Source organism: Oryx dammah, unplaced genomic scaffold (genome assembly GCF_014754425.2).
Source record: "Oryx dammah isolate SB20612 unplaced genomic scaffold, SCBI_Odam_1.1 HiC_scaffold_21, whole genome shotgun sequence".
NCBI lineage: Eukaryota > Metazoa > Chordata > Mammalia > Artiodactyla > Bovidae > Oryx > Oryx dammah.
The window spans coordinates 50,215,188-50,226,529 of record NW_024070205.1 but is presented as its reverse complement, the minus strand read 5'-3'; the positions used below and the strand labels follow the sequence as shown (position 1 = coordinate 50,226,529).

Genomic DNA, 11,342 nt, shown 5'->3' with positions numbered 1-11,342 from the left:
ATTTTATCTTATTCCTTTAAACAGTAGCATCCTCTTCTCCTTACCTTTACCCTGATAGACTATCAATTGCTAAGGGAGGGGATGATAAACTACTACTTGTAAGAAATCTCTTTTGAAATAAAACAGGATACATCAGTGAGAAAAGAAATCAATGGAATACTAATAGCTAAAAAAATATGCAAGTAAAAGATTTGATTAGTAGAAGATTCAACACTTTATATACGAAATACAGTTTAGGAAACACTAGAGTATACTGTGAGTTTTCTTCTATGCTTACTATCAGTCCACAGCACACATTTATGGATGCTACATAATCTTTAGTCCACAAAACATCCTAAGTGAATGAATACCAATAATTTTTCAGGATTATTTTCATCTTCTGAGTTGAGGTCTAGAACTCTACCACTGACGTGCAGGTTGGAGCTTTATAAATATAAAAAGAAATCATAACTACCCATTTCATAATATTTGCTTTTGGCGATAATACACATGAACTCAATATTTACTGAAAAACAGTTCTGTTAATAACAACAAAATGTGACAATGCAAAATATCATAAGAAGTAATAAGATGCTGTCTGCATAGTCAGACATCAGAAGGAAAGACACCTCTGATGCCAATATAATTCAATAAAACATTATCATTAAGTTATGTTTGTCAACAGTAAAATAAAGTTATTTACATCCCTGTATAACTACACATGCCAACTAAACTTTCAAAACTAGCGTTTTATCTTCCTTTATCATAAGGCCCAATAGAAATTTCAAAACCAGAATGAGAAAAAAGACAACATAATTTAACTATCAGTTCAGTTCAGTCGCGCAGTAATGTCCAGCTCTTTGCGACCCCATGAATCGCAGCAGGCCAGGCCTCCCTGTCCATCACCAACTCCCGGAGTTCACTCAGACTCAAATCCAATGAGTCAGTGATGCCATCCAGCCATCTCATCCTCTGTCGTCCCCTTCTCCTCCTGCCTCCAATCCCTCCCAGCATCAGAGTCTTTTCCAATCAGTCAACTCTTCACATGAGGTGGCCAAAGTATTGGAGTTTCAGCTTCAGCATCATTCCTTCCAAAGAAACCCCAGGGCTGATCTCCTTCAGAATGGACTGGTTGGATCTCCTTGCAGTCCAAGGGACTCTCAAGAGTCTTCTCCAACACCACAGTTCAAAAGCATCAATTCTTCTATAAATCACCAGAAAAAGAAAATTCTAAACCAACCTTCAACCTTTTGGAAGAATAAGCTATTATTATTATCTCAATTTTCCACTGATGATAAAACAGACTTAGAGAAGTTAAGTAACTTGCTTAAATCAACCAGCCCATAACCAAGGGAGCCAGTCTGAAACCAAAGTCCCTGCTATCATTTAGCATATAGGTTTAGAACAGAAATATTTCAGGGTGAGGTATTCCACTGTAGATCTTCACCATGGAAACTCTAAGTATTAAATTTGATTAAGCTTTTATCACTATGAATAGAACAAACTGAATAGAAGTGTGTTTTTTTGTAGATTAAGTCTACAGTGATGTGTAAGCAATTTTAAATAAAAATCGAAATTTAACAAATGACTGCATGACTGAACTCATGTACTCTTAAAAGACTGTTTTTAACCACATAGGTAGGTATTTTCAAACTTAATTAGATCAGGGTTGAGAGGAATAGTGTTGATGAGGAAGAATTAAAGAGAAAAATTAATGCATGTCAGAAGTGAGTGGGGGAAAAAGACTAATTGATCCTATAAGTTATTTATCTTTAAAAGCAAGTCAAATTACTCTCCAGTATTCTTATCTACCCCTCTATACTCAGAATAGAAGTTTACAGTAATCACAGAGTTCTACTTGCTCACAGAGTGTTGAAACAGCACCAATTACATATGGCTTCCTCTTTAATAAAAGTACTGTATATTCTGGCTTCTTTGCAATACACATAAATAGGTGCTGGCACTTGAAACCCATAGTTTCACAGATGCAAATAAACAGTAAATTTCCCACACTAATCCTAAAGTCTGAAACCAACAGCTTAGCAAAAACATTATAACCTTAGAAAAAACAATACTTAAAACTATAATGAATCCTGAAATTGCATGTCCATGATCTTTTCCTCTGAAATATCACAAAGTAATGAAAATAACTAAAGCTTCAAAAAGATACGGTGAGAACTTCTGAATTTGCTGTGAATGCCTATAGCTGAATAAATAGCAAGTTGATATGAGAGCAAGAAAAGGTCATAAACAGAGACCTATCAGTAATGTCTAGGACTTTAGACGCTAGCAGCACTGATCCATTATTGTATCTAATTTCATTGTACTTTACGGGGTGCTTTTCCTGGATGCAAATGCTCGCCAGCCTCACTCATGTCCTACTCCACCATGATCAAATTTATCTTTCAGTTCTTGTGACTATCACACAGGAGACAAAAGTTCACAACCACTAAGTAAAATCTAACTTACTCAGATGTGGATTTTCTCTCCGAACCATACAGTGTTCCAAAATTTCCCTGAAATTTTTCCCTGACACAAGGGACACCATGACTTCATACTGAAAGAACAGTTCCCAAAGGGTGTTCCATGGAACACTGGCTTTCATCCATCTTCCCCAAAACATAAAAAATTTCAGGATAACCCACAATATTTCTAATGTTTAATTTTGTTCAATATACTTTCCCATATTTATTTAGCCACATAAACCTTCTCCCCTCCGAAAGCACCTATTCATATCCCAGATTTCCAGAACCCACTTAAAAACTAGGGAGGGGGCTAGAGTAAAGAAACCCTAACTCCCAACAGAACAGTTCCTGTGAGGAAGAATTAATGGGCAAATAGTGAGACTGGAAAGTGGAGTCAGGTCTTTGAGCCTCCTGTTAGCTATGAAAGCCGAACTGCTACTTTCCTACAGCAGCAGATAAAGAAGCACTAGAATGGGAGGAGGGGTACTCGCCAATAGAGGCTAATAGCTATTAACTGGAAGAAGTGGACAACGCAGAGGCAAAGTATGGAGCAACTAGCTGAGAAAAGCAATTCTGTTACTTTGGTCAGTATCAAAGGGGGAAAAAGGAAATCCCCTGGATCTGGAAAGGAGTTTTATATGCAGTGATAACAAAAGACAGTCATTCATATGTCTGGGGTGACCTGTATTTATAGTGCGGGTCATTAAAAAAGAAACCTTTATGGAAAGAAGTTCTTGACTCAAGATACGCAAAATCTGCTGAGCAATTCTTCGTATTAGCTACTGAAACTTGAAAGCAACCTCCCTGAAGTTTTGTGAGTAACAAGGGACCCAGCAAACCCTGCTCACCTGTATCTACTGTAACATGCATCTGGAGTAATGGGAAGGCATAAACAAAAACTACAACCAATATCTGTACGTCATATCCCTCATGTTTGACAAGTTATACAACTTTACAGTCAATGGAAGTCAACATCCAGGAGCCCAAAGTCAGAGAAGGAAAAATGTGAAAAGGAAGGAAATGAACCATCAAAGACAAAACAAATGTGTGAATTCACCTGTCCATTAATTTCTAAATTAAAAGTACCCAGTTATTCACAGATCAGCCTGAAGTAGCAACCCAGAAAACAGTATATTCATGCTCATTATCTCATTTTTCCTCTCTCCTATTCTCCCTCCCTCCTTCCAAGTATCTTATCCCTATCTAAATTCCTTTTCTTTAAATTCTTCAGTCTGTCCCTAATTTAAACACGTGTGCTTTTTGAAAAGGGTAACTATGTCCATAATCTTTTCACTGTTAAATAGCCAACATGCTTTAGTATCATCTACCCTAGAATTCTAACTCTGCTCATTCCAATCTTCAGTAAAATATACAAGAAAACACAGGAATTCTGTATAACAATAGTTATTCTTTCAACACATGGCTACTTAGTATTTTCTATTCTAGTATATTTAATTTTTTAAATGCTAGCTGGACTTAGTAAACTGATTCTAAAACCTATCAAAACCAATAGGATGAAATCAGCAATATATACAAAATACTGGCAATAAGTGAACATGAAGAGAAAAGGTTTGGGGAGAATTTTTTTACTGCCATAGAAGAGGAGTACAGTAAAATATTAACTTGCAACAAGCTCAGTTCTTTTACTTTAAAATAGCCTGAGCCTACTATCGAATATTAGTCAAGTCCCAGGAATTATTTCATAAAATTTCCAAAATTATTTCATAAAATTTCCAACATATTATGCTATTTGTGTTTACACCACTATGCTTAGGAATATCCTACATTTTCTTTTTTTTTAATAGTTGATAGTATTTTCTTTTTTTAATTATATTGGTTTTGCCATACATCAACACGAATCCGCCACGGGTGTACACATGTTCCCTATCCTGAACCCCCCTCCGACCTCCCTCCCCGTACCATCCCTCTGGGTCATCCCAGTGCACCAGCCCTGAGCATCCTGTAACCTGCATCGAACCTGGACTGGCCATTCGTTTCTTATATGGTATTATACATGTTTCAATGCCATTCTCCCAAATCATCCCACCCTCTCCCTCTCCCACAGAGTCCAAAAGACTGTTCTATACATCTGTGTCTCTTTTGTTCTCTCACATACAGGGTTATCGTTACCGTCTTTCTAAATTCCATATATATGCTTTAGGATACTGTATTGGTGTTTTTCTTTCTGGCTTACTTTACTCTGTATAATAGGCTCTGGTTTCATCCACCTCATTAGAAGTGATTCAAATGTATTCTTTTTAATGGCTGAGCAATACTCCATTGTGTATATGTACCACAGCTTTCTTATCCATTCATCTGCTGATGGACATCTAGGTTGCTTCCATGTCCTGGCTATTATAAACAGTGCTGCAATGAACACTGGGGTACACGTGTCTCTTTCAATTCTGGTTTCCTTGGTGTGTATGCCCAGCAGTTGAAATAAGTTCCTAAAATTATTATTGTTATTCTTGACATCCCTGTTGTCACTCATGTAGCAATGTATCCTTTTGAAAAGAAAGAAACAAGAGAAGTGGAAATATAATAGCCACCACTTATGAACATGCTTCTATCATGTGCCAGCATTGTGTGAGATCAAATAATTGTACTTATTATCACTCTTAGAAGAGACTAGATTATTAGGTGACTAGTATAAAGGAAACTACCCAACCTGTATTTCTGGTGACATTTACGATGATCCTAATTGAGGACTTAAACCTAATTATGTATATTAAATGAACTTTTTGATAATTTGGTATGATTAATAAACTCTACTTAGGAAAAGCTAACAATGAAGAACAGTATAAATGAAAAACAAAGAAAAGATTCAGATTTCTGTAATTAGGCCATCATCACCTCCCTTAACAGACCTACACATCAAACAATGTGAATAAGCTTTAAAACTACTCTAACAAAATGAAAAGTTTAAACCACAGTACCTACTGATGTACTCTAGTAACAAGTTTATTAACCATTCAGGCTATTTTATGTGTGTGTGCATACACTGAATAAACCATAAAATTACTGTTGTTAAAGGAAAATTTAAACGAAATATTGTAAACTCCAATATTCAGAAAGCATCAAAAGACAGCCACATACAGTCTGGCTTTTTTTTATTTGAGTAATATTATCTTTCCCCTATTTTTTAAGCAACTTGATTCAGAATTTCCTAAAATTTTAACTTTCCATTTCAAAGTAGAGGATAGCCAATTTAACGAATAACATATTCATTTAGTCACTACCAGCAAATTAGCTTATAATGTAAAAGCTATTTTTACGACTCTACTGTAGAGTTACACTACTGACATCAAAACTATTATTTTATAAACAAAGCATATAAACCATAATCATTTTGACAAAAAATAAGGACAAAACATAATCTTTCAAATCTTACTGTGTATAACTGGAAAATATAAATTTGACAGTGATCTATGGCGTTAAGGTATAAAAGCACTCTTATCCCCTTGCTCTATTGCTCAATGGCTTAATCCCCTCTTCCTCTCTAGAACTCTACTTACTTCCTCCCTGAGGCCATCGGCACCAAATGCAAGGAGCACTATCCAAAAACAAAATCTGACTTTGAACTGTCAGTTTTCTCACTGTCATGATGCTGTAATGAACAAAACATTAACAGTATCAATATAAATATGAAATAGGTCATAACTAGGAATAAAGTGAAACTGATGGAAATGAAGCAAGTCAAACAGAATTTTGCTGACTCCATTTTTACAAATAAGGCATATGTAGGGAGGAGAGTTTGGGGGAGAATGGATATAAGTACACATATGGTTCCGATCCTTTGCTCTTAACCTGAAACTATCACAATATTGTTAATCTGCTATACCCCAATACAAATTTAAAAGTTTTTAAAAAGAAGATATTATCTAGATGACACTTTCATTAATATAGACAGCCAAACACAAATATACAGCATGTATTAACAGAGTATTTACTACTGCTCTCCTATTGCAAATATTGGGTCTTTTAAAACTCAAACTAAAAACTGTATCATTTAAGGCAAATCTAAATTATCAAATTTAACTGCAACAAACAAATTCTTTCAGTCTCTATCACAGACCAAATAAATAATGTTAAAAAATTAAACTGAGGCCAATTCACTATCTGGAAACCTCCTTAATCTAACTGCTTTTTATATAATGTTAGGTAGTGAGAATAATGGAGAAGGCAATGGCACCCCACTCCAGTACTCTTGCCTGGGAAATTTCATGGGTGGAGGAGACTGGTAGGCTGTAGTCCATGGGGTCGCCAAGAGTTGGACACGACTGAGAGACTTCCCCTTCTCTTTTCCCTTTCATGCACTGGAGAAGGAAATGGCAACCCACTCCAGTGTTTTTGCCTGGAGAATCCCAGGGACGGGGGAGCCTGGTGGGCTGCCGTCTATGGGGTCGCACATAGTCGGACACGACTGAAGTGACTTAGCAGCAGCAGCAGCAGTGAGAATAAAATAAGACATTTCCCAAAATGTGTAATCAAATCATACTCGAAGAACAATGGATCTATTTCAATAATTAAATGAGGAGACTTAAATTGTTAAATAATCCAGTTTCTCAAATAACTTAAAAATAGTAAATACTACTACTCATGATGTACTTCTTGACAGCTTTTTCCATTCTTTTCTTCCTCCTTACCCCACTTCCATGATTGGTATCTTCCACTTACAGACCTCAAACACCAACTTAAAAATGCCTGAGACTTAATAGACAGTGCCTAGTCCCAAAGCCTGGCTTCCCAGGTGGCTCAGGGGTAAAGAATCTGTCTGCTAAGCAGGAGACACAAGTTCGATCCCTGGGTCAGGAAGATTCCCTGGAGAAGAGAATGGCAACTCACTCCAGTATTCTTGCCTGGGGAATCCCATGGGCAGAGGAGCCTGGCAGGTTACAGCCCATGGGATCCCAAAAGAGTTGGACACGACTTAGCAACTAAATAACAACAACAAAAGTTCTAAAGCGTACAAAATCCTAAAAATTCTAGTCCCTTGTTTCCTATTACAACAGGAGTGTACTTAAGAGACTGTATATATTATTTTTGTTACATCACACCAGACTTCTAAAAGACAAAATATGAAGGATAATACTAAACTCAATTTACTTTAAAACTGTGAAAAGTCCCTGTTTTAAAATTATTTAAAAATCTACTATATTATAAAAATAAAATGTATTTGGCCAAACACTTCTTTGACTTTTGGCTTATGTGGTTTAAATTAAATATATACAAACAAGTGTTTTTTAATACAGATAAAAGAAACAAGATCCAGGAAACCATAATTTAGTGGAAAATGTATATAAATCTCTCTGATAATACAGCAAAATATCTCATAACATAAATGTAAATTCTTAACAACCAAAAGGCAATTGAGGATAGTTTTCTCTCTTATCATAATTTTTACATTACATTTACAACTGGTACATACAAAGAGTTCTCCCATCATTTTACAGATGAGAAAGAATAGATATTAATTGACAACCATAATCATAGACTAGAGAATTGCTATGGAACCATAATCTAAGAACTGAAACTCTAACTCAAAGTATCAGAATCTTTTCGTTAAATTTTTTAAAAAGAACTAAAAAATTTCTAAATTTATGAAACATGAAGTGTAAAACTACACAGGCTTTATAAAATATTTTGCTCTACATATAAAATTAAAGGACATATACTCACTAGTCCAGTATCAAAGTCAAAACTGTCTCATTCTTAACTCAGTGAGCTCTTGAAAGATGATTTAAAATTCTTACATTTCCAGTATGAGTTTAGTAATCTGTTTTCTTAAAATCATTCATGTCTTATACACACACATATACATATATTTAACCCTATGACATCAAGTTACTAGAAAATTCCTGATAGTGACATATTGAATAATTAAAGTTATTATGTGCATGCAATTCTGAATACGTGATTTACCTGGCAAACGAATTTTTAATAAATTTCAAGTCCAAAATATGGAATAATCACCAACTGACTTTTGCTTCAAAAAAAAATAAAGCTTTACTTGGAAACAAAGACATGTTAGTATAAAAACTTTCCAACAAACTCAAGTATCCTTATTCCATAGATACAAAATAACTTCTTTGGCTAATATCCTTCAAAAGTCAGTGTACCAATACAGATGCATTGATATGTACTATATTAACAGTATGATGTGTGATGATGTATACTCTTCTCACAGTGAAGTGGTGGGTGTTGGATCTTGCTCACAGGTAACACTGGAAGCAGAACTTAAACTAAGACTTCAAGCTAAAGCTCACGTGGAGCATCTGCTCTCATCATTGATCTACTCCAACATCTATGTCTTCTAAATCACATCTAGATTTCGGAGAATGAAGATAAAAAATGAACCAGTTTAGGTCTGAATTAAATGTGGAGTGAATCTAACTCTCAGGCAGGCAGGAGTTGCTCCCCAACATTCTCTAGCAAATAGTATCACAAAATTTTTAAACTATTTATGTCATCTTACAAACATGACAATTTTTGGCAAGTCCATGTTTAGTCATTTCCTTGCCTTGTACTATATAGAGATGTAATAAAACCCAGTGATGACCACCTTCAAGTTCCTGTTGACCTAAGATATTTTAAAACCTCCTCCCATTTCCAGAGTGACTTCCAAAGCCTAGGAAGGAATGTTTCCACTAATAAATACCTTTCACTTGAATGCCTGTTAGACCACCACTTTTTAGGCAAAATGAGCAATAATCCATTTCCGCCCATCATAGAATTATTCAAAATTTGTCTGACCAAAAAAAAACATTAAGTTCTTCCCCTCAAGTTTCACATTAAATCAAGGCAAAAACTGAGTACCATGCCTGCACTCTTGGGAAAATATTTAACTAAAACTACTGAAAAAAAAACCCTTGAATTGGTGTCTACTCTTTTATTGTGTGTATACATACATATTTAAATACATAATACATACACAACAGATAGTATATGTTTATATACTTATTACAGAGTAGAGAGTTTATCACGGTAGCTCTCTGTAACAAATCACAATGGCCAGCTAAAGCGTTTTTATTTTAAATACAAACTTACCCCATTCTAGGTATTCAAGAATGTTCTTCTCTCTTCTCAATGGAGAATTATTGCATTCATCGTAAAGGCAGATGAGGATATCCAGTAACGTTTCCACACTGAAGCACTGCCCATTGGTCTGAGCGGGCCCATCCAAAATAAACTGCTCCAACTGCCTCAAACGCACTTCTCCAGACATGTTTGCTTCAATCTCCGCTGGTTTTCCTTTCAACTACTAAAACGATTTTGACTATGATTACTGAAACTTAAATGTTAAAATGTGTGGTTTAAAAATAAACCACTTGTTATTCAAATAACTGTCATGCAATGCCGGCCGGTGCTGAATTCAACATCCAACACGCCAATAACCTCACTTAACTGAAGCGTCTTCAATTCCGCACATATACATATATTTTTGAGGAAAAGTTACCATAAAATATATATTTAATACATTTTTAAAGAATAATACAATTAAATCGTATATTTAAATAAAATAATTAAAAAGTACAGCGAACCAGAGGCAACACTTCTTTAGGGAAAAAAAAAAAAAGCTCTTCTCCTTCATTCAAAATTCAACTCGTGCAACAGAATCCTGAAACGAATCCGGCTGCATCATTTATGAATTAAGTCCCGATCTGCATCAGCAATTCACTTCCAGGCAGAAGGAAAATCGAAAGGGGAGGAAAAAGCCAGAATATATATAAGGGGGAGGGAAAACCAAAAATTCTGCTGCAAATCCTCCCAGCCACCACTTGGATAACGCATCAGAGGCAATTTCTCCAGCGGGAAAGGGAGGGGGCGAGGTCCCTGAAGCAGCCCCTCGGCTCGGAGCTCGCCAAGTCTTCCCTGGAGGAGGCTTTTCCTTTCTCCTTCCGAAGTCCTTCTTTTTAAGGCTTTGCAGTTAGTCCTATTTCCAACCGATTCCGATGAAAACTCTTCATTTTTCTCCCCGCTTCTCCTAGGGGCCTGACTGACTGCGGGCGGCACTCGCCCCCGACTCCGGGAGCGGCGGCTACTTGGCGGCCCGAGCCCGCTCCATGTCGGTGGTCGCTGGGCCGCCGGCCTGGGCCGCGCCCGGCAGAGAGCCGGGTCTCCCCCACACCCGCACCGCGGCCGCCCGCCCGCCGACGCTCCCGATGCCCTGGCGACGGGGTGCTTTTCTGGATTCAAAGGACACGGACGGCGGCAACTGCGGCGGCGAGGGCGCGGGCGGCTCCGGCAGCTAGATCTCCCCCTTCTTCACACCCCTGGCTTAAGGGCATCTTTCCCCGGCGAGGAGGGAAGCGGCGGAGGCGCAGGAGGAGGGGTCGGTGCCGCTGGTAAGGAGACCAGAGTCTGCCGCAGCCCGGCTCGCAGCCACTCCCTTCCTTTCCCTCCACCCCTCCCCCGCCTTCCCCGTTCTCTCGCGCTCGCGCCCTGGGCTCCGCGAGGCAGCTCCAGGGCCCACCGCACGCAGGCGGAGGCTGGCGGACGAGTCCAGATCCAATATGGCGGCCCCCGCCCCCGCCCCCCGACACGCGCGCGCCCGCTCTCTCTCCCCTCCCCGCCCCCGCCCCGCCCCCGCCCGAGCCCAGCCGGCCCGGCGGGGTCCAGTCCAGAGGCCGCGCAGAGCCGAGCCCGGGCCCTGGGGGCGGGGGGTGCGCGCGGGCGGGGGCCGGGGGCGCGACGGCCGCGCCAGCCCGAGGGGCGGGTGGGACGCATCGGCCAGCGAGGCTGCCACTGCCGCAACGTGGAATGCAGGGATACGGGAGGACTGAGGGAGGCCGCGGCGGTCGGCGGCGGCCGGTCTGGAGGTGGGAGGACCCGGGCGCGGGCTGGGAACTGCGCCACCGCCTCGCCGCTGTGTTCCCGGTCCTCGAGGCTTCTCGTACG

General features: G+C 39.0%; 1 protein-coding gene across 14 annotated transcripts in view; it reads right to left on the bottom strand.

Annotated features, from left to right (window-relative positions):
- Positions 1–10,953, bottom strand: part of CDC42BPA (CDC42 binding protein kinase alpha) — a 299,246-nt gene extending 288,293 nt beyond the window's left edge. For 13 of the 14 annotated variants that reach the window (XM_040263632.1, XM_040263627.1, XM_040263629.1 and 10 more), the window contains exon 1: positions 9,492–10,758. In XM_040263632.1, coding sequence (XP_040119566.1) covers positions 9,492–9,669 — 178 coding nt within the window. In that variant the 5' untranslated portion in view covers positions 9,670–10,758. Of the gene's footprint in view, positions 1–9,491 lie in introns of all 14 variants that reach the window. The other variant, XM_040263625.1, reaches the window with a different exon arrangement.
- Positions 10,954–11,342: the final 389 nt, after the last annotated feature.